This window comes from Plectropomus leopardus, chromosome 15 (genome assembly GCF_026936395.1).
Source record: "Plectropomus leopardus strain MGB_pleo_1.0 chromosome 15, ASM2693639v1, whole genome shotgun sequence".
NCBI lineage: Eukaryota > Metazoa > Chordata > Actinopteri > Perciformes > Serranidae > Plectropomus > Plectropomus leopardus.
Genome location: NC_142190.1, coordinates 21,423,248 through 21,447,636, shown reverse-complemented (window position 1 = coordinate 21,447,636; position 24,389 = coordinate 21,423,248). Strand labels below are relative to the sequence as shown.

General features: G+C 41.4%; 1 protein-coding gene across 3 annotated transcripts in view; it reads right to left on the bottom strand.

Moving 5' to 3' along the window:
• The window catches only part of tiam1a (TIAM Rac1 associated GEF 1a), a 66,707-nt gene that overhangs the window by 25,800 nt on the left and 16,518 nt on the right, over nt 1-24,389 (bottom strand). For 2 of the 3 annotated variants that reach the window (XM_042498731.2, XM_042498732.2), the window contains exons 2-15: nt 21,754-21,859; nt 18,598-19,259; nt 17,032-17,318; nt 15,613-15,885; nt 15,274-15,505; nt 14,455-14,627; nt 13,651-13,875; nt 11,258-11,443; nt 7,949-8,095; nt 7,478-7,552; nt 4,436-4,606; nt 3,188-3,292; nt 2,147-2,228; nt 1,789-1,875 (exon numbers count right to left, since the gene is read on the bottom strand). In XM_042498731.2, the coding sequence (XP_042354665.2) occupies nt 1,789-1,875; nt 2,147-2,228; nt 3,188-3,292; nt 4,436-4,606; nt 7,478-7,552; nt 7,949-8,095; nt 11,258-11,443; nt 13,651-13,875; nt 14,455-14,627; nt 15,274-15,505; nt 15,613-15,885; nt 17,032-17,318; nt 18,598-19,252 (2,698 nt within the window). In that variant the 5' untranslated portion in view covers nt 19,253-19,259; nt 21,754-21,859. Of the gene's footprint in view, nt 1-1,788; nt 1,876-2,146; nt 2,229-3,187; nt 3,293-4,435; nt 4,607-7,477; nt 7,553-7,948; nt 8,096-11,257; nt 11,444-13,650; nt 13,876-14,454; nt 14,628-15,273; nt 15,506-15,612; nt 15,886-17,031; nt 17,319-18,597; nt 19,260-21,753; nt 21,860-24,389 lie in introns of those variants that run through there. The other variant, XM_088088076.1, reaches the window with a different exon arrangement.

Below are 24,389 nucleotides of genomic sequence, written 5' to 3'. Positions count from 1 at the left end.
CTGGGGCACAATAGTGGGGCATGTTATTTTCTATACATTAGTGTAGTATCTACAGAGCGGCTGTGTGTTTCTCAAACCCATTAGGTCTTTCTGGCTCTGTTAAAAGACACGGACTAACGAATGGGGGTTGATCTTGAGTCCCGACTGCTCAAACAGCAGGTAGCAGACAAAGGAATACTGTTTTCTCAAAAAAGGAGGGGAATGTCAAATATTCATAGCTCCTATGCAATCTTTTTATTTATTTCAGGCATCCAGATTTAGGGACATCTTGCCTTTCCTAAGGTGAAAGCAAGTAATCATCAGACTGACAAATTTAGTGTAAAGGGCAGGTGATTCAAGTCTTTTTAGACATATTGATGCAAGCTCCCAGATGTTTGTAGTTGCTGGTTCATATGTGGACATATTGAAGCTGAAGGCTTTTCTTGGCTGTGATTGACCTCTCTAATGACTCCATTTCTCAGTTGATGTTTGTTACCTTGTAAATCCTGACAAAGGGCAGGATGTTGATCCATTGTATTTAAAGGGACAGGTCATCCCAAAATCATATATTTACATTTTTCCTCTTACCTATCGTGCTATTTATTAATAAAGGTTGTTTTGGTGTGAGTTGCTGAGTTTTAAAGATATTGGCTGTAGATATGTCTGCTTTCTCTAAAATATAACTGAACTCAGTGGCACTCGTCTTGTTGTGGTCAAAGCACAAAGTGTAAAAAAAATAAAAATAAATAAATTGAAAAACTCAACAGCAGTGTCTCTTTCCAGAAATTATAACCCAGTTACTTAAGATAATCCACAGACTTTCTTGTTTCATCCAAGAACTATTTTCTTTCTATTGAACTACACCTGCCAACCAAATCACCATGCGGATAAAGTGTACATTTACTCATGAGGCTTGTGCTCCTAACAATGAAAGATGTAAACACTAATGGTGTCCTCCTCATCTGAGCTGTAACAAAAGCTATCTCAGTCATGCTGACAGTATCGAATTATGAGTTAAAATATTATGTTTGTTGATTATCGGCAACTCACAGAAAAAGAATCTTGATTGATTAATAGCACCACAGGTAAGAGGAAAAATGTACGAAGACTTTGAGGTGAACCGTCCGTTTAAAATTAAAAGTCTGCATCAGAATACTGAGTGCGCAGCTTTGCCTTCTTTCCTTTGACATCTGCATGTGAGCCAACACCTTCCTTAATCAAATGAAATGTTTTGCATGCTTAACATATGTTGACTGTTTCCAGTTTCCCTGGAGCACTTTTGTGTGTGTGGACTTTATGTGCATGTTCAAGCTGACATGAAACAAGGCATTACGCTCTAAAAATAAAACAGGTTGGGGAGAACTTTGGCTGCATCCAAATAAAGGGTGTGCAGTTTTCCTCTCTTTCATCTGACATCTAGCTGCAAGCCAGCGCCTCTCTACAAAAGGTGTGTATTCTATTTCTATTCACCTCTTCTCTTATCTGTCCAAAGCCACCAGGCTTCTCTCCCAAACAAAAGAGATTTAGATTTGTTGGCTCAGCATCTGATGCGATGCAGTCACACAAAGCTGCACTGATAAGATGCCATGTGGGATCAGGTGTTCCTCAGGTCAGGTGTTTGTGTTGAGTCTGCAATGTTAACTCAAGAGAGAAATATGTACCTAGCTTTCACATACCTTTTACATAACCTGCTCTGATTCAGCAATGCTAACTTGGATTTTTTTTGGTCTGAACATCAACTCTCAGGACACTGAATGTGCAGTAAAGTACACACTTAATTTTTGTTTGTTAATAAATAGAAATATGTACCTTTAGCAGATGCTAGTCCTTCTGCTTTCACTTCAGTAATATGGAGCTGCTGCGTCCCATCCTCATCTATAACTGCCACAGAAAAACCTATAGACATAGATAATAACACAGAGAGAGATTCAGTCATTAATTCTTTTACCCCTTTCTGAAAAATCTCAATTTGACAGTGTGCACTGCTGCCTCATAACTACCAAGCAATTAGATTCACTTGAGACAAAATGCATTTACTCTGGGTCATCCCTCTTTAGTGACTAATGAAGAATGGCTCAATGAAGTCTATTACAAAATCAATTAGATACAGAATTTAGGAGTATGACAGGAACTGGTTAAAAAAAAAGGGTTTGTCAATCAAGCGTACCATATCCGATGGTGCAGGACTCTGTTTTGTCAAAGCAGATCACCTTAGTAGCTTTGGGGCAAACCTCAATCTCTTTGTAGAGCTGCAAACACAAGAAAATGGTATTTAATTGGCATAATATAGAAGCATGGCTTGGTGTTGGATAGAGGTCAAGGTCATGTTATCACTCTTAATAAAGAATGGATAGATTCATGTATTATTCAGGCTCCTTAACAGAGCAATCGCATGTGAAGGTTGCGGGGTCAAAATCCAGGTCAAGTCTGAGAAGAGTGTGGGTGCTCAGACGAGGGTTTGACCTCACAGCGGGCGAGAGCATAGACACAGCTGTGTGTATGAAGCAACAGACGGGGACAGAAGTCTGCAGTGTGTAGGAGAAAATAATAATGTAATATCATAGACTGAGGATGAAAGAGGGTGAAATGAGTCACTGATCAAAGCAGGGAGATAAAAGACCTCTTGAGGAAAAAGAGTCAGTTATACAATGACTTTGTTTAGAGACAGAGTTCAGTGTATCACCTACAAAGCACCATCACAAAGAGAATTCATCTTGGGGTTCGCAGCAGGCTGAATTATGTGGAGGTGAGGTCTTTTACAATGAGACTGATTGTTTATATGAATAATAGCGCACATAATACATTCGGAATGCTATTTTGTATAATTTATGGCATATGCGATGGTGCTTTTTTTCTCATCCTGGGAATTTTGTATGCATTGCAAATTAAATCTGTCATCCAAGTCATAAAACATGCACAAGCTTGCATCAAGATCTGCCTGGAATGAAACAAAAATTAATTAGTAATAAGGTGAAGACCCCAAAATCCAAATGGGATTCTGCGTCTCAGCTGAGACTGTAACACAACACAAATATGACAAGAAAGAAAACTACAGTGAAATAACAGTACTCCATTTCTTTTATCGCTAGATATGGGCGTTGCAATGAAATATTGTAGTTAGGTAGATCATTATATGACTGTCCAGTCCAAAGAAATGGTATATTCAATCCATGGCATCACAAGTTACTATCAAAGTGTGTTTTCTCACCAGATCGGAGATGTCCTCTTCCGGTTTGGGAACATAAAAGAGCATTTGGTTGTCGATCCACACCTTCAAACGCAGGTAGTGGCAGGAGGGGTCTATGTTGTGGGTCTGGGGGCAACAAAAAAAGAAGAAAAGCAGTTAAGAAAAAGAAATTTTAAAGTGAAGGAAATCATGACAAATTTTTTCATTCCTCTTTCCAAAATAAGACAGGCATAATCACTCTAATTACTTGTGGTTTATTCTCCCTGCAATTTGAAGCCAAGCCTGTCTTCTTTTGTAACACATGGATAATATTTTAAACTCACCCATCAAAACACCATTATATTTTCCATTACCACACTCTATTGCTCATGAAATCCCCTGACAAAAGGACACAGACATATACTATGTATCCTATCATGTATATAATCCCAGTATATCTGCATGCATGTAACACACAAGGGCCATGAATTAGATGCTCCAGTTCCTTGACATGTTTATAGCATGCATGTACACAAACGCCCACACACACGTCAATCAGCTCCATGCAACCGACCCGCCGAAAGTGGCATGCATACGTATCATTAGGCATCATTATTGCAGTGTTTCTGCGGCTGAGACCAATTAGAGAAAAGAGGAGACGGATTGCAAAGAGAACTGACAAGTCTGTGTGAGACTGGAATACGCAGTGTATATTGTAAGGCGGGAAAACAACCAGGAAGAGATCTGTGACACTGTCAGTCAAAGTGCACATGTGACATCTACAGTGTTAATTTCTGCCCTCCTAGAAGTGCCAGAGACAGGCTCATAGCTCGGGTATTCTCACATTCATGTTCAGATTTTAATACAAGGAGACAAGAAAAAAATGACTTTTGCATGTTTGCCTGTCTTCAGCTGTCAACAGACTGTAAAACAGCAAGATCGTATCCTTATGCAACTTCTGGTATTAAAAACCTCAACAGAGCTGCGTGCAATTTTATGAGATGCATTCCTGAAGATTGCATGTGTTTGACAAACCTGTGAAAATGAATTATTTGCATGCTCGACAGCTGCTGACTCGCAAGAGTTTTAGGGAGCATTTATGCATGTCTATTTGTGTGTGTGCAGGGGCTATGAAACCAAAAAGGCCAGTCAAAACTGTATATTACTTACATCACTGCAAATTGTTGAACAAGTGCATAATGTTTGGCCTGTTATTATTACCCTTATATGTACTGTATCATATAGCATGTACTGCAACGTTTTTGCATGGTTCTTTCAGTAATGGCCCACCTTGCAGACGGTGCTCAGGACTTCCAGCGCTGTCTCTCCAGGTTGTATGATAGCCAGCACAGGCTGATTGTTCGGAAGACACACCCAGGAGGGAGCAAGGTAATCAGGAACCCACATGTCGCTGTCTACGTTTTGCTGAGGAAGGCTTTTTACCGAGCCCTCCTTTTCCTTCTGAAAATGCAACACACACAAACACATTGAGGGTCTAAGCATCTTTGAGTAGCCTTTGTGCTTAGTGAAAAGAGAAGCCACCCCATAATAAACTCAAGCTTATCATGAAAACCTTTCAGATCTAATTGAGGTTCTCCTCTGTGAAGAAATAGTAACAACATAACTCTATGGTTGCTTAAACCATGTTGTTATTCTCCTAATTTATTATTATTCCCCATTTTGTCCATACAAACAGATTTGTTCTGATTGATTAGACTAAAGTGATGGATACTGGTGGTGGCCTGAAAGCAGCAGGAGATCTGATTACAAAATCTAATTCATTTGTAGTGATGAGAGCCTTGTGATACAACAGTCTCCCTAGGTGAGTATGCGTTACATAGGCCAACAGTATGTGTGTGCATTCTCTTCAAAGCACAGTATGTAACCTTTAAGCCCATCAGTCTGACCTCTTACAATCTGGCAGCCATGTCAGCCTCTCTCCTCTGATTCTGTCCTGCTTGTCTCTTCTATTCGACCTCACACTGTCTGTCACTGATACCTTATCTGCTCCTATCAGGTAACACCATCCACAAACTCGTTTATTCTTTTATTCCACCATTGCAACCCCCCCAACGCCTCTCCTTCTGGTGCCCCTTTTCCCCTCTATCTGCACATCACTCCATCATCCCCCTCCTCCCCATCTTTCATTCACGCCATACAATCTGCTAACTGTTAACAATCCGGCCCGGTGGTCCCTGTTTAACTGAACTGTGTGTGTGTGTGTGTGTTTGTGTGTGTGTGTGTGTGTGTGTGTGTGTGTGTGTGTGTGTGTGTGTGTGTGTGTGTGTGTGTGTGTGTGTGTGTGTGTGTGTGATCTACGTGTCGGTTAAAGTAAGACAGAGAGGGAAACAGACAGAGACAACTATATTCAAAGGCACATTTTTGTATGCACAAACAAAACACACGTGCACATGTTCACTTCACAAACAAAATACAGACACACGCAGTTATAAAGAAAAACACGCACACATTTTCTCAGACAGACAACAGACCGGGGGGCCCATAACTAGTACCTCCCCCCATCTCCCTGAACTCCCCAGCCCTGCTCGGCACCATCTGGCTCCCCTCCTGGCCTGCGTAGGATGCCATTGCTGTGGGGCGGGGGTCCTAGGCGGCACACTAAACCACTTTCTCTCTCACTCCCTTTTTTTGCCATCAGTGGGATTCCCCAAAACAAACAGAGAAGCTGAGACAAGCCCATCAGATGTGAGCTACAGAAATCTTGCAAGAGATGCTCATTTCTACTGATGCAGCATTTCCAGTTTTATTTTACAACCAACCGAGGCATACTTCCTATGCATTTCTTCACTGTCATGCCAAACTCTGCCAGCTGAAGCTAAGCGTGGGAGGAAAGAAATCAATCTCCCATAGTGCCACTGGGGGCCTCCACGGTCAGAGCGGATGAGTGCTGCAGAGTTTTCTTCCAGAGGCTTGTCTTCCCTCCCCCCTCATCTCTGCTGCCTTCTACCAGCGCTCATAAAATATAGAGCTGGTACGCTTGTCCTTGCACAACCCATGGGTAATTGGACATTTTTCCTTCCAGTTCACAAAAAATTGTCATTTATCAGCATGTGATAAGGAACTATTGGAAACATTATACTGATAGAAGCCTTGGATAATTTATTTTCCTTTCTGAAGATATTATTCATTATCAGTAAGTTTCTATAAATTGTGGTCTATATGACAGATACACAGAGCACAGATGGTGTGAAACTGCCAGGTCCTTTGGTTGCAAATGTCTGCATAATTTGTTGAAACATCAGAAAGCTAATGATCTGAACATATCGGATCAAATTTGTCTCAGAGGGATTAGCAGACAGAAATATCCCTCCAGACCAAAGCCAATGATGCTGATAGAGTTGGAATCGCCTAGAGCAAATGAAAAGAAGAAATGGGAATCTGTCAACACTGATCTGAAAATGGTGTTTTACACTGATGATAAAGAGGAAGAATAATGGCTTTATTTCTGGCTATGGCGCAAAGCGGTCAGTATTAAGAAAAAGGAGAAAGCCGAAATAACCCCAAGTTAACCCAGTAAAGTCTAGTGGAGGAAATTATTTGTTGTGTGGTGCAGGAAATGGAATGGATGCAGAGGAAGAAAACGGTTGTTTGTATACCACAAATAAACTCAAGAGTCATCTGATAACAACTGATGAGACTCTGCAGCTTTTAAAGTTTTACAGTCTGATAATTTCTCCTTTCACTCTCCAGCTAGAAAGTGGCTGTCTGAAAACATTAAAGCAGGAGCTCAAAAATGACCTCAAAGAAATGCTCATTGGTGCAGAATGATGCAGGGATTTTATGCCTCCCCCTGCTAGCCCGCCAAATGAAGAGCAAGTGCACCAAAAGGATCTCAGTTAAATGAATGGAGGTGGAAAATCCAGTGATGTTGCTGACTCTTAAGAAGTCTTAAGAAGCCCATAGCCCATTATTCAATACAAAGGTTCATCAGATGCTCCAGTGATTTTTATGCTGGCTTATGCAAAAGCAAACAATGACAAAGGAATTAGCCTTCAGCTATACAAGCTCTGGATCTCTGTAGTGAATCAAAGAGGAGGGGGAACGTAGTGTTTAGCCTTAGGAAGACTATTACTGTATAGACACAAACAGTCACCACAATGGAATTGGAGGCAAGTTCTGGGAGACTTGAACTCTACTTTTACCTCTAACTTTCAACAGCGAATATATTCTGTAAATTTCTGAAAAACAGGATGGGTATGAAGTAACACATACCATATCAAAATGTCAAGGAAGATGCAATTCTAATATAGGCCTTTAAATAAAAAGACGTTTGTGTTGTGTTGGTACTTTTAAAGATGGCTGAGCACTTACAGATTTCTCACTGACAGAGTCTTCAAACATGCGCTCCAATGGTTTCCTCACAGGCTCAATCCCATCAACAAAGACCTGCATCCACACAGAGAACAGAAAATTGCAACTGCAACAAAATACATCCAATTCACAGCAGTTGTTACATATACAACTAGAAGACATTCCTTAGAGAAATGTCAAAGCTGAGCTAGCAACCTACACTCTAATTGTGTTTTTATGTTTTAAGTTACCTTTATGTTTGCAGAAATGTACACATTTTTAATGCTAGTGCTCGCTTGGCATTGAAATGGCTAAATACAGAAATATTAACAGCCCAGACGGTTTTTCCTCTTTGTGATAACAATCATGATGGGTTCAGCCAGACCTCTCTCCAACGCTGGCACAGTGTGAGATAGGTCTGGCTATGCGAGACTACCGTTTCAAATACCAAAAACTGTGAAGACAATCAAAAGCTTGTAGTGTAATGATAACCTGGTTGATTGAAGGATGTCCCTTGGTCTTTCTCTTTGAGGCAGTGTCCAGTCCCCAGAGGGAGGAGAAGCGGCTACGACGTTTACTGAAGGTCCGAGGCATGGCTTGGTTCCGCCTCCTGATGCTGCTCTCTGTGCGGGCTGACACCTGTGACGGTGATAATAACAGAAAACATCAATCAAATGTAGGCGGTATCTAAACCTTAATTACAGAGTTGTCACAGTCAATCAAGATTGTTATTTGAACATCATTATTTTACATTAAAAGACTTTTAAGAGACATCAATGCAATAATAATGTGGCAGATGCTAACCGCACCCAGGTGTCTGTAGCAAACAATATTATTTGCATTCTGGATGGAAGAGCTGATGTGGCTATTTACACCCAGGTGCATATTCTGGAGTGTTAAAATATGACGTTAACATGAATGGCTCTCTTAAGTCAAAGTTTGTTTACAGTGTGCATTCAGCTGCTTTATAAATCATAAAAACTGAAAAATAATGAGTTGACTGAGTCAAAAAAAATAATAAGCCAACTTTGACTCACACACGATTCACCAGTCTCCTATGCATGTCCTGTGCTTGACCCATACATTCAACACATCTTATTCCCCTCCAATTGAATATCTTACACTTTTTACTACATCATCTGACTTTCTAGCAGTAAATGTGTGAGTATTTTTTTTTTTTGTATAAGTATTGCCTTTATTTCAGAGCATATCTAATTGGTTAGTACTAGCCCTAAATATGACCCCTTTTTATGACCCCTTTTCCCTAATCCTTATTGTGCTGATGTGACGAGTCACAACACAAAGTGAGATCCACAATAAGGCATCATAGGGACGGGCGTAAATAGCCAAATCGCTGAAGTGTGACTATTTTCACTTGGGTGCAAGAAGACACTGTTCAAGTTTTTTGTATATTTATGTACATATTATATAGCATATTTATGTATATGTAGTACATGCAATTTTTCAAGTACTTCGCACAGTTTCTGATGTTTTTCCTGAAAGCATTTTACTGATCAACTGCATTTAATATGATAATGGTATTTAACACCACTCTTTATTTCATTAAATTGCTGAGCTGCAGTTTAAGTGAATGGACTGAGAATAAAAAAGTGGACTGGTAGACAACAAATGTGCCCTGCACACTGATAGCAGTGGTTGTCTGTTTGTTCTACGAGCCACTTTTTGCATTCATACATATAAGTGTACACACTGGCATGTGAACACACCAACACATTACAAAAGCACACAATTCCAGCTACAAAGTATACACTAATAGCCCACACTGAACACACTCAACCTCTTATAGTCTCCTTCAGTGGGCCACTACACATTCAATGAGAAACCACTCTTGGCATTTCTGGGTTAATAACACATTGAACTACTGAGCTACATGAGCAGCACTGACTCACTATATGGTAAACGAATGCATACTTCGATGCACATGTATGTTCTGTATGTGCACACAAGCACATACTGTACTTGTGTGGGTGTGTGCTCATCGGTCTCCTCACCAGTCACTGCTCATGAGACACACACACTTCAAACATAATAGGTCAAACTGTCTTCAAGACTCTTCTTATGTAAGATGCATGTAAGGCCTTTTTACTGCCTATTTTATTACGATGTCGCTTTTGGCTATGGATAATAACAACCCCGATGAGTAAAAAGAATTACTAAAGAAAGTTAAAAAAAGAAAGAAAAAAAGTAGAAATGTTCCTTTTGTAGCCAAGGAAAACAGATAAGAGTTGAGAGAGAGGACAGTTATCTTTTGCTGAAAGCGATGTGAATTGTCTCATTTAAATGTTTTTGCATTTCATTAATTAATTACAAAATTGTATTCTTTATAATACATTATTATATTATATATACTATACTATTATATTCCTTATTATTATAATATATTTTATTTCATTTAGTTTATGTATATTGCAAAGTGCCCCTTTATAGCAGTATTTGATTAATGCAATAACAAAATTTAGAATCAGGGGGAAGAGGAAAAGAACTTAGCAGGAAAGAAGGTAGAGAAAAATAGAGATAGTGTGAGACACAGTAGAGGAAAATGTGAAAAAATGAAGCAGAAAAGACGAAGGAGAGACTGAGAGAGACTGAGTAGGAAAACAGAGCAATAGACAAAGGAAGTGAGGGTGTAGGCAGAAAAAGGAAGGAGGGGGTCAGCAGAGCAGAGAGTGTTAAGCCTGTTTGTGGGAAAGTGCCTCGGGGATGGCAGCTTACTAACAGAGTTCGTATTGATTCACCAGTCACAAAAAAACACTATCAACCTCTGATGTTCTAAGTGTGTGTGTTTGCGTGTGTGTGTTTGGTGTATCCAATGGCCAGCTTGTATGAAACTGGCCTATAGAGAAATTATTTCCACCTCTTTCTCTCGGCTCTGCTCTTTGTTTCCTGGATGGTATTTGGCAGAGCACACAGCTACATGATATATATATATATATATATATAGATCACAACATCTATGGAGGTGTTTCACTCTGTACATTCTTGGAGCGCTCAAGGTGACAACGAGAACACGGTTCAGAGCTCTGAGCTAATGAATTGGCTTTGAGCCACAGGGTACAGAAGTAAACATCAGAATAATATGTGAAGAAAATGATCTGAATGTGCGAGGTGAAGACGGTGTGTGCAGGTGCCAGCCTTGGAACAAATCCGCTAATGACGATAAACCTCTGGGAGCAGGACCAATATTCTGGTCTGATCTGTTGTAGCCAGCGGATATCTGGACCACGACTTCCTCTCCTGTGTGCTGGTCATTTCAGCTAATCTCCATAAACAGATATCTGTGTATGAAGGCAGACATGTTTCTATGTAAAAAAGTTAATAAAAAGCGAACTCGATAAAGCGATAGCTGACGGGTTCCGAGATTACATTTCAGCCAGCTCTGTTTACTGGTGTTATGGTACAATACTAATCAGACTACAAATGTACCAGAGCACTTGTCCCTTTGCAGACATTTGCAGATATCTCTTAATATTAGTTTGCAGATTTGTCAAGCAAACAGAAATTCTTTGAGTGGGCGTATGCGACAAGATGCTCACTCTTACAGCTAGATAAACACACCCACTCTCTGAGCCGGTATTGAGGGTCAGCGGTTGGGAACCTCTCTGTAATGCTTACTGGAACATGTCACAGCACGTGGGACAGAATTTGGATTAAGGAGCTGTGATTAAGTTTAAGAGTCAAATTACAGCAAGTGGGGGAGACATTTGGAAAGAGGAGTCACACACGAATACTGAAAAAAACGTGTACATAAACGTGAGCGGGTGAATGGGCATTTTTTCATACCAGTGCATGGAAGGAGGACACAGAGAAGATGCCCAGTCGTCCCATAGCCAGCTTGGTGGGACGCGAAGCAAAGCCCAGCAGGCGTTTGGGGTTGGGGGGTTCGCCGCCCTGCAGACTGGCCAGGTAGCAGCGACAGCGGAACAAATCCATGTGAAACCGCTCCAAGTTCTGCTCCCACAGGAAGATCTACCAGAAAGTGAAAAGGATGGATTAGTGATTATGCAAGATAAGCAAACTTTGCTGATTAGATCCAGATTTATCTATGGAGCAGCTCCAAGTTTGGCCACTGATGAAAAACACAGCAGTGATGAAGACAAAACAAAAGGATAAAATATGCATGAGAGATCACTCTTTGTTAGATAGTTTTTGGTCATTTCAGGAGGAGTGAGATGTGGGAGTGATGAAGACCCTGTGGAGAGGCATTACTCACCAACACTACCCCCACCAGTCGCCGACCTGCTGTGCTATGTGCAATGTATCACAGGGTGGGCCGTGGGAGGTGGAACACAGCGACACACACTCGCAATGAAACACAATCTAGACTTCATGTGCACTGGTCCTTGTGTTAACCTATTTGTTCCAGGACTTAAAGGGACAGTTCACCCCAAAATCAAAAATACCTCTTTTTCTGTTACCTATTGTGCTATTCTTGAATCTTCCTTTTTGTGGTGTGAGTGGCAGAGTGCTGGAGATATCTGCTGTAGAACTCTCTGCCCTCTCTCAAATATAATGGAACTAGATAGCACTTAGCCAAAAAAGAGCCAAAAAATACATTTGAATTCAAGAACAGTGTCTCTTTCCGGAAATCATGACCCAGTTATTCAAGATAATGCACAGGCCTTGTTGTGAGCACTTTCATATGGTAACTGTATTCTTTCAACCAAACTACACCTGCTAACCGCTTTACCTCGCAGAGAGAAGCTACTACTAGCCAATGTCCCAACTCAGCCAAGGAGGACATTGTTGATGTTTACATCTCTCACTGTCATGTGAGCACATGTCTCTTGTCCATGAGTAGATGCATGCTATCCTCTGTATGGTGTTACTATTGGCAGGTAGTTTTGTAGGGAGAAAACAGTTCCTACATGAAACTGCTCACAACAAGGCTGTGGATTCCCTTGAGTAAGCAAGTCAAGATTTCTGGAAAGAGACATCGCTGTTGAGTTTTTAAAAGCATTTTTTTGATGCTTTGAGCACCACAAGCCGAGTGCCATTTAGTTCCATGTTACTGCCATCCGCAACACTACACACACAAAAAAAACCCAAAAAAACTACATAAATAGCACTACAGGTAAGAGGGAAAATATGTATTTTTGATTTTGGAATGACTGTCTCTCGAACTGCTCTTTCTTTGAATCTTTAATTAAAAGCGAATCCCAGGCCTGTTTATTTATGTAAACTTTTGTCGATTACTGTGGTTCCAGATACAGATCAGGTTCACTCAGGTTAAGTTAAGGCTTTTTCACTCCTTTGATCTCACATTTCGATCCCACATCCCATTATAGTAGGAAATCAAAGTCCCGGTGTTTTCTCAGAAATGTGACATGTTCTACACAGTTGACATTAACAACTTCCTGGTGCTTTACATTATGTAATACTGTTTTCTTTTAATAACCCACATGCCACACACATACAAAGACACAGGGGTCTGCTCCCACAAGGGGCCCTATTGTTTCAGGGCACATTCTTAAACCGTCTTGCAATGTTTACATGCAATGCTGCTTTCACACTGAGCAGCAGCTCCAGACATGCATTCACAGAGTGAGACAAAAGCGACACGCGATGTTTTACTGACAGTGAAAAAAAATCAGATCTTCAAAGCTTTAAAATTCCAGCTATGACTTGTTTCAAAACAGCTATTAAATATGGAAGAATTAGCAAGAGATTTCCGGCTCACCTGCTGGCTAATAGTATGCATTGCATGTGTTTCAACATGTGTTTGGAGTATTCTGCATTCTGCTGCACTTAAATGTGTTAATATATGAGCACGAGTCAGAATAGTTGAACACATCTGCTGTCGAAGTACTCCTTAAGAACATTTTGTCTTGATGACACCATGCAGTTAAGATGATTTAATGCTGAGATTTCAGTGCTTGAGAGCATTGGTGGAGTTCAAAAGTACAAAGATGTGCATCGGTAAAGGCCCTTAGGTGCTTTCATTCAACTCAACTGGAGGTTAAAATGCACTGGGTAGGGCGCTCAACACGAGATCACAAACCTGGTTCGGATCAGCATCACATCCACATAAGGTATGAATAATTTGCTGTATGATCATTTGAGCTGATTCCTCTCTTTTTGAATTTGCATGTTATTACTGTACAAGCAGCAGCTTTAATCTGTTTGAGTGCTTGCAGAGCTCTTGACTCACAGCTCCCTTTTGCCTCCTTCTGTACCTGCTCCAGTATAGTCTTCCTCTTCTTGGCGTCAGTGACAGTAGACAGCTGCATGTCTCCCATCTTCTTCATTTTCTCATCCATGTCGATCTTCTGCTCCAGCTTGCGGATCTCTGTTCGCAGCAGTCGCACTGTATCCTCCCTGTGGTGCTGCCGAGCCAGAGCCGCGGCGCATGCAGAGTGGATCGCTGTGATCCAGTTCTCCAGTTCTGTCTGTCCTGACGTCTGACAGCAGGGGGGGAAAAAAGAGGAAATTAATTCCAAAACATCTCTGAGAAATAAACGGGGAAAAAATCAAAAATTGACAGCTAAGAGAATTGAAGCACGAGTTCCATTATTAGCCTCTGGGAGAGGGTGGTCACTACAATCTCATCATCATTTTATTACTTATCTTCTCATCCATTGATTGAATGTCACTGTGGACAGCTGCCATGCATATAAATAGACACATGTTAATACTACACAATAGTCACTGTGGTGGATCACTGTCACAGTATGACAGCATGGCCTTTAAACATGTCAGACATAAAACAAACACATGGACAGTGGACTGGCTTATCTCCCACACACGACTAAATGCCATGTACTTGTGTGCCACACATACACAAACACCCCAGGAGAAATAACATCTCCTAATATTCCCATCCATCTCTGTCTCCCTTATCTTCATGCAGTCCTGAAAACAATGAAAAAACTGAAATTTAACTGGATTTGAAGTCAAAGACAACTGCTGTTCTGTTGTTTTGTATGGAAGTGCACCATTATGTCGCGTTTTGAATGCCAGTGTGTCCCTCTCTCTCTCACCTGAAAGAGGAAAGCGTCTCCCACTGAGTTGCTGAGACAGAAGACAAAGTCTTTCTTGGGGTGTTCGGGTACGGCCTGCACGATGCTGTTCTCCACCCACAATGCATGTTTGGGAACGCTGTTGTGGTCGATCCCAGAACGACAGTCTGACTCATACAGGAAAAGAGTGCAGCCTTGAAGAATGCATAGAAGAAAGACAGAAAGAAAAAGAGAGATAGAAAAAGGATTTTTTATATTGATGACACATTAAGAACTGTATTTTATCTAACTGAAACAATTAGTAAGACAAGATTTTCTAGCACCATGTTGCAATTATATGAAAACTGAGAGTGCAAAAAATTCCCCCAGCAAAAAACAATAAATTAAAAAATAAAATTAATTAAAATGAATGTACATTGTTAGTTACTGCTTCTAACATATAACACAAGGTCAGGCAGAGTACTTAGAGATATTTCCTGATTTATTTATCATTATGGGGCAAGGATATGAGGACAGGCAGCAGGCAGGAATGCAGCTGCTGTATCTTATGCATTTCTAAAGGACTAGATTGGATTGGACACGGATGCTGCTGTAAAATTAAATTGTGATGAGGCGGAGGAGAGGAAATGTAAGGCCACGCAGAAGAGGGTGAGGGCGGACAGTGGAGGTGACCACCAAGGGCATGAACTGTGTTCAGACTGATGTGATTACAGTCCAACAGGAGAGAGAATGAGATTAAACAGGTTGGGGTCTAGTTAAGATGTTTATCTGAGTCCGACATTGTGGCTGCATGATTGAGATTAAAATCAAACACAGGTAGAAATCCGAAGAAATCTTCACCTTTCAAAGAGACCCAGTAGTGTTTCCATTTGCGCCTTGTTGCGGGCTCCACTTTCTTGTTTTTCTTATGAACCAAGAAGTTCTTCACAGCCAGAGCGCCTGCTTTTCTGACCGTGCCTTGTGCACTGCAAATCAGAGCATCCGATGGATATGCACTGCTGAGTGTGCCGCTGCTCTGCTCATCACTCACAGCAGAGCCAGCCTCCTCCGTGAAGTCCCGACCCTGATGTGTCTGATGAGAAAACCATGGAAAAATTGAGTGATGACAAGCATGGCCAATCTATCATCTACTTTTTTAAAAAAGGAATAACTTAGACACACATGCACAAAGAAACTGACCCAGGCTTGATTGTCCAGCTCCTTCCGGAAATTTTCATACACTCCTCCCCTGCCTCCCTCGCCTCCTCGTCCTTCTCCTCCTCCTGCGCTGCTGCTCCCGCTGTCGCTCCCGTTGAAAACACTGCTCTCGGTGGCTGAGTATACTGAGAAAGAGGCCGACATGGCCTTACAGCGTCGGGACACCAACTCTCCATCCCCGTCGATCTCTGTGGTGACGCCATCGATGCCACTATCACCATACTCACTTCCCTCGCCCAAAACACCCGAGATGTCCTGTGAGGAAACAGAACTGATTTACTTATGAATTATTAATGTACATACACACATATTTACAGATATTTGGATAGCCAAAATGTGCACACGCACAGATTAGGCTACCCAAGTTCTCTCTGTATTTATATTTGTGTGTGTGTATATGTAGTATATGTGGGTGGGTGCACATGTTTTTCCATGCATATCTCCCAAAAGAAATTTTTTCACTTTGAGCGAGAGGTTTTCTGTGCTTTCACACTTTTCTTTTACCAAGCATTGCCTCCCTCTGTTCTTTTTCTCTTTGTTTTGCTGTGTTGATGGTCTATTTATATCCGGTCTAACAACCCCCTCAGCCTGGCTAGATGAATTTATAATAAGCACTTAGGGTGCTCTGCTATCCAAGGGTGCTTGGGGGTTCTGGGAATGAGTTGAAAGAAAAGCCTGGTTCGCTATTTTAGTGCTTCCTTTTTATTTGGGAACTTTTTTTTTATGAATGACACATGAAAATGCAAAAGCACATGAACATTCTCTAATCTATAGATGCAGTTTTGTTTTGTCCATTGAATCTCTTATTAATTGGCTTCTTGGTGAAACATCACAGTGACTTTGCTTCATCCCTTTTCCTCTGGGTTGAATCTGCTTTTGTGACTTTGTATGAAAACCTTCTAAATTATGTTCAAAATGTCTTTGTGTGCACATTTCTGCATGTTAGGACAGTGTGTGTGGTTAGTGAATGGGACATGTAAGATATTATGCTTTAATGCTTTTATTTCTGCAGGGGAAATGAAGGAACCAGGCCAGCACTGGACAAGTAGCCCCACAGCGACTTTCTATCCAACTCCTTGTAATCCCTTTCCCCGCTACACAACTATACACACATCCTTAAAGTACATAGATAAAAATGTGCACACACACAACTGCATAGCATGAGCACACACAGGAAATGTCACTGAGTTGTCAACAAAATTTTAATTGCTGTCCTCTGTCGTGTCACTGAACGCCCTGAACCTCCTGGGTACTGCTGATAAACAAAGTCCTCTATCTTTCTACATTTAGCCGTGAGAATCTCAGAAAGGAGAAACAGAAGAGACAAGATACTTAACCTGGCAAATGTTTCATCTGCTTTGTAATTTTATTCATATATTTATTGATAAAATTGAATCTAACCTGAGTAGTTTGTGCACGGCGTCCCTGGAAAGCAGGGCACGGAGCAGCAGGGATGCCAAGCCCTGCCAGGCCCTCTGACAGGCAGTGGGAGCGTCGGCAGGGGAGCGTGAATGCTCCATACCCGCCACCATCCTCCTCGGTTGGAGACATCAACCCCTCCTCCCCTTCTCCGTCTCCATCGCACTGGGCTTCTCTGCGGTTTTTAGCATAGCGGCTCCTCTGCCCCCTGAGGCCAGGACTCTGCTGGCTGCACAGATGGTCCAGAGAAGATGCCCTTTCAGCCGAGCCTGGAACATACACAGGTGGTTAGTGTGTAAATCTGTGTGTGTGTTTGTGTTTGTGTTTGTGTGTGTGTGTGTGTGTGTGTGTGTGTGTGTGTGTGTGTGTGTGTGTGAGCAAGGTTAGGTCAGCGTATTCTGATTGCTGTCATTTACTTTCAGATTACTTTGCCAGATTTGACGTGTGAATGAACCTTCCCCATGTGTGTGCTTGTGTGAATCTGTATGATTTTTGTGAGTGCGCACGTGTGTGTACGTCGCAGGCCCATTCATTATTCTGAGCGAGCCGACCACCTGAGGCAGCGCTTAGACCTTCAGCAGTCAAGTTAGCAGCTACCGCCTGCTGTCGCACTGAGCTCCAGCAGCTCCTGCACAGCACCAGCTAAGCTAACAACCCTGTGATCAACTGAACTACTGCGACTGATGGATGGCAGCTAACCTTCAATCAGCAGATTTTCTCAAATCATTTTTCCCCACTCGGTGAGTGTCTCGGTGCAATTTTTCCCACCTTCCTCCCCCTCATCACCTGTGAAGCGGATCAAATCAAGCTAACACCCCTGCACACACGCACAGATATACATATATATGAACATTTTTCTCAACCATCAGTTATCATTCTTGAAAACTGAGTGAAAATGGCATGGCAGTGTAGACTTAACATCCCTGCAAATGGAAACACAATTTGCACATCTGGTTATCTTTTTAACTATGATGTGCTTCTGAATGAGTTCATAAGAACATTGGATACTTATTCCTTTTAAGAACAAACAAATAAGGCATTAGCAAGGAATGAGTAAAGGTGACAAGAAATTTCTGGAGAATGATCAAAAAAAGAAAAGTAAAAAACAAAAACAAAAAGAAACAAGGAAATTTCCTTGTCACCTGTTACTAATTTCTTGCAAATTGCAGGACATTTTTGCCAAGTTGCTAATTGCTCTTTTTTCATGTTTTCAAATGAAATTACATTGCTCAGGTTTCATGGCTTTTTAAAGCTTGTGAAAAGTGTCTGAATACAGCACATGAAAACTGATATCAATCCAGTTGTTAAAGGGTTAATTGGTCAAATAATAATAAGAACAGGGCTATAAAATAGTGGCTGTGCTGGAAAAAACAGGATGGCATGATAAATTAGGCTGTATTCAAAATTAGGTATGTTTTTACAAATTTGACACATTCACAGGTCAATTGTGGTCCATTCAAAAGGACCTGCTACCCACTTGTGGACCGTGACCCACCAGTTGACAACCACTGCTGTAGGATAGTAGCTTTTGTGTGTTTGCGTCCTTACCTGCGTTGCCTCTGGGGCGTGTAAACGGTTCCTCCTCCTCCTCTTCTCCTCCATCTATCATCTCCTCAGTGCTGGTCAGATGCTCCTGGCTCAGGTCGGACAGAGAAAACTCCAGGCTGTCTTCTCTCCACATGTCCGCTGACTTGGACCGCTTCTTTTTAAAACTCCCTCCATCCCGTGGACCCTCAGTCATCCGCTGGAGGTACCTTTCCTCACCAAGAACGTCCCCCTCCCCCTCCCCCTCCCCCATGGAGTCCTCTCCTCCATCCTGAGCGACAGTGTCCGCCTCAGAGGTTTCGGGAGTTGGTGTGGCCAAGGGGTCGTCATCGTGTTGAAAGGACTCCGGCCTCATTGTCATAGCAACACGCTGTGTCCAGTGAGGGTTGATGCCAAACTCTCCAAACTCATCTGTTGCGTTGAAAGGTTCCAGTCCGTTCTCTGCTAAGGATTGTGGGATGCTAGGGGTGCTGGAGGAGCGGGTTGAGGCATCTGAGTTTCTGTGTTCCTGTTTCACTGAAGAAGAGTGCCGGGAACGACGGGTGATTGGCTGCTTGCTGGAGAGACGGAGAGACCGGGATGTGTGCTTGCGGGAGATATGTCCCGTCGCATCGCCGTAGAAAGCACTGTCCCCATTCTGACTCTCCACGTTTCCCATGATTCAACTGTAGATTATAAAGTAGTGATGTAAGTGTTCTGTAACGACTTATTGGTCAGTGCCACATCTGTAATTTTTATCTTACATGTGTACTCATGAACAGGCACACTGACCCTGTTATATTTAAAATGGAGAGAGGAGTATTTGATGTACTAGCAACAAAATACAATTATATAAATTACTCTTTATGTGGTTCAGTGGTTTTCAGGAGGTCAGGCTAACTAATAGCAGAACACAAAGCAGCTAAAAAGTGCAACCAAAAGTACTGAGCTTGGACTTTTCAAAAAAAATTGTTATTTTAATTGAAGGACATGTCAGATAATAGGAAATTCTGACTGCAGCAGCAACTATTTAAATCTGTCAAATACTGGAAGATGGCATCAGATGGTCAGTCAGATTCTTAGTCTTTGATCAAATATTTATTGTTATATGTAAATGTTATTGGTTTTGTTAAGACAGAAAAAGGGGTTGTGCCAAATTGTGTCATTCTCAGCAAAAAGAGGCATTGTAAAAAAGCAGTTAGTATTTGTGCCAAACTCAATATATCATATTGGCACTATTATAAAAAATGTTCAAAACCCAGTCCTAGCTTTCCTGTAAGTGATGCATTTAGAGCAAAAAGTCTTTTGTCACAGTTTTCCATTAAACTAGGGAAAAGTGCCATTACGCCCATTGCTAAGGTTGGATTTGTTTAAGGTTGTTTATAGATACTGACTTTTTTAAAGGTCCAGTGTGTAGGATCTGGTGGCATCTAAAGGTGAGGTTGCAGAATCGACCTCTACTGTGTGCCAAGCTTATAAAGCTAGGGTGGCTGATGCAAAAACACAAAAGGCTCTATCATGACAGACTCCATGGAAGAGGATCTGTATGAAGATATAAAGGGCTCAGCCTAAGGTAAGGAAAACAACAGTTCTTAGTTTCAGGTGGTTGTGCATTAATGAAAACATAGTTATGGACATTACATTCCTGCCAATATATCCTCTAAAATTCTACACACTGGATATTTAAATGTTGAGAGCTACACATTTATTGATTACCAAATTGTAGCCCTTGTCCTCAAATGGCATTTGCATGTTTACACTGACACATTTTTTGCTGAAAAAAACAGGTCAATCTGTGCACTGGGTGAGTACCATCTGATGGCCCATTTACTAACAATGGTGCATCAAAGGTGATGACTCTGAATGCTTTGTTGAGTTGAGCTGTGAGGCAGATGAGATCAGGGATCAGGTATCCACTGTTGAGGTGGAAGTTCCCTCGCCAGTTTTGGATTACATTAACGCAGCGTTCCATTTACCTTGGAAATGGGAAGTCGGAGTAAGGAATGACATCACACCCGATTTGACCTTGTTCTAGTACAAGTCAGAAAACCAAGATGTTGCTATCAATACTAGCCAGGTTAGTTAGTAGCAGCTGATAACAGCACATTATGCTGCACACCGCAGTAACATATCCACAGATAGAAGCTGAGACTGTGTGCAGTCCTGTCCAAATAAGACTGTGCTGATAAACAGTATATTACAACAGCTTTCACTACTGCTGATGTGTGGAGAGGCTATCTTGGTTTTTGAGGTCAGGTTGGAGAGGTTAGTCTGACTTTCCGAATCAGAAATCCAACTTCAGTCCCAGTCCCAGTTGAAATTTCTGATTAGGAACAGGGAAATGCGACTTCCCAGTGCAAATGGAATGCACCATAAATGACCTTAATGTTTGGTAATTTGCTTAGGACAACATACTCAAATGGAGTAGCACAGGGACAATGGAGTTCATTAAAAATTGATTTAGAGCATGAACACAGCTTCCTTAGGGTTTTCTGGTGTTGTCCCATTTAAGTATTCAGAATCTCATTCATTTTTTCAGCGACCACAAAGACACATTCAAAATTTAAAATGCCAAAACATCCTTCATTTCAGTTTAAGTAATTCAAACTTAAATTTTGATGAATTTGAGTCTGGGAAAGTGCACAGTGCACTGCAGCAGCATGACTTGGCTCGGTTGATACAAGGATGGATCGCCTGATCCTTTCTGCAGCACTTTTCTCTCCAATCAGTGTTCAAATTATTCATTAGCTATATTCCCAAAACAGTTAAAACAATCAAAGAAATCTGTTTTTAACCGCATTCTGCTGATCATAAAGTTCTCCGAGCATCCTGCATCGTCTCATGCGCTCTGTTATATAAGCACACAGAGCTGCTGAGTCAACTGCTGTCAGATCAGTTGGTCCTCTGTGAGTCACACATCATCAAACACACACCATCAGGTTCTCAGTGTGGGCTCAAACTGCAAAAATCTCTTATCACAATAATCTGTTTTAAACAAATTAATCAATCTAGTATTGAGAATCAAAGCCTAAAAGAATTGTTCTTGACTTTTAAGTTACTAAAATTGAAGTAGCTAAGGAAAAGTACTCAAATAAACTTTTAGGATTTAACAATTCAATACAAAATCATCATGGTTTTGCATTCTGAGTTAACAGACAAAGGTGTACAAACTGTGGTTACCTGTGATTAAGCAGCCACATCACCAGCTTCTGCACATCACTGCGGTGTCATCTCTCACCGACCGCATGATCTTCCACACATCCTCAAACGCCGGTGTCAGTTTGCCCTGAGAGGAACAAGAAGAGAGAGAAGCGTTTCAGTGGAGTTCTCACAACTTCAAAGTGACCTGATGTGTCAAACGCACACAGAAGAGGAGGGAGAAGACGAGAAGGGGAAGGTAGTTCTCAAACTACTGCAGAGGATCTGCCAGGTACGTCACATGAAGCGGGTGAAGTAAAGTTGAAAGGAAAGCTGTGGAGCACACTAGTGAGAGAGAGAGAGAGAGTCTATAGAATACCAGAGCGGATGAAAGAGAATAAAGGACACTGTGGTCAGTGAAGCCTGGAGTTAAGATGATGCAGGGAGGCAACTGAAAACAGACAAGAGACACACATTTAAATACACACATAAACAAACTCACAGATCATCAGAAACAAAGCACAGAGGTATTGTGTGAGCCTGAGGGGGCGAAACAAACTCACAAACAAGCACAATTTCTTTGAACTGCACCCTGAAACTCATTGCCAAACCATACGGGCATGTACAGGCATGACGTGCATAAATCATTTTGGGATAACACCCCTTGTTTCCCTGCAGACAAAGACATGCACACACATACATGCATGCACACACACACACACACACTTGAGTACACTGTTGGTGAAATGACAGAAGATGAAAGCTGCTATGGTGAATGATTTTCTGCTTAAGACTCAATTAAATGATCCTTGCCAACACGACCTAATTTTCCCTAATACTAGCCCTGAGCTGCTTAGGGTAGACCATGATTTCCATAATGTGCTATGTATAGTGTGAAGGTATGCAAGTACAATCATGCCTTCGTGTGTGTCGTTTTGCACATATTTTCAGTTCACAAAAAGAAGTAGTTTGTACATAGAATAAGCAGGATATAACCGATGATCCTTCTCAGGCGGCTGAGATTCAGAAGCCCCCTTGCAGCATAGACTGCTGCCCTAAATGTAGCAAACACTATTGTCAGATTTGTTTGTGTTCCAATAAGCCTATCAGCAGGAAAATAATGGAGGCAAAATGATTTCACTGACATGTAAAAACACACAAAAAGGGGAGAAAATACACACTTTATCTATCGCAAAGCGGATGTCAACCAGAGTCTGTTCAGGCCCTTCACATCTAGTGAGTAATTTCAACCAGCCATTTTTTTCCTGGAATCAAACAAAGCATTCGTTTCCTCAGGTCTACAGTGGTGGCATGAGCATACTTGTTACTTTCACTAAACTTTGCCTACAGCTGTTGCTTTTGTTATTGCTAATCTGATAATGAACTCTCAATTTGTTTATTCTCTGGGGCAGAAATACAATCAATCAACCATGTTACATTTCTGGGAAAATTAAGACAAAAATAAGAGTTCAGAAAAGGAGAAGTGGAAAAGGACAATAAGAGAAGCGAGCCGAGCAAGTGCATTGAAACCAGTGTTTTGTTCCACTGGTCAACTCTCACATTGCACTAACAGTATTTAATAGTATTTAAAACTTGCAGCACATTTCTATTCGGGTTCTTACAGCTTAGTCAAGTGACATTTAAGACTTTTTAAGACTTTATTTAATAGCACTTGGAAATACATTTAAGACGAACTTTTCAATATTCTTTGGTCACGTTAAAAAATTAGACGATCTACGAAAAACTTTCTAGAGTGGATCACAAGAAGCTTGTTTAGTTGTAATTTACTGGATGTGGTTAATGTATGTGTGTTTGGTTCCTCCACGTCACATGAATTAAATGTCTTTTAAGTTTTTTTAAGGATCCACAGGAGACCTGTTCTACCCAGCTATGGGAAGTGGTTACATAAGCTAAACTTGACCCTGATACTTCTCCTCCTCTTTCTCTCCCTCCAGCCTTTATTTCTCATCCCTCCTCCATCCCATCCGGCCTGACAAGACTTATCCCAACCCACACGCTGGACACCTACCCCCCAAAACAAACACAGTATAATGCACACACAATGCTTGACAGGTGCTGGGTATTTATTTTGGAACTGGTCTGCTTTCCTTCTGAATAACTGTAGAGTAAAAACAAAGGACTTAATACCTAAAATGTTTAATAGAAGCATACATGCATAGTGGGTGAATGGAAAGCAATATAATGTCTGTCAAAATAACAAAAACACAGCAATATGATCTTTTATTATTGAGAAATCTTGGTTGCATTGACCTCACATCGCTGTTGCCAAGTTCATCTATACATCTATTTGTGTTGAGTTCAGTGTTGTGGAGGTGAAAGACACACACACACACAGGCCAGACAAACAAAACAATCCTGTCTAACACAGCGCAGGGGAAATCAAACCGCTGCTTTTCCTCTGGCAGTGTACAGTCTAAAATGTTTAGTCTCTTCGGTTTTCCTCTCCCCATGCCCTGCAGCAAAGTATGGAAGAGGGAGAGGGGTAACGGAGAGAGAGGGGGGTCGAGGCTCTGCTAAACCCACGTAGAGCTGAGAGGTGAGGCAAGGCTAGAGGCAAAACACATGAGGAGGGAGGGCGCTAAAGATGGTGCAGACACAGAAGGGAAAGGAGACAAAAAAAAAAACATATTGGGGGTCCTGTGCTATGAATAGAAGTT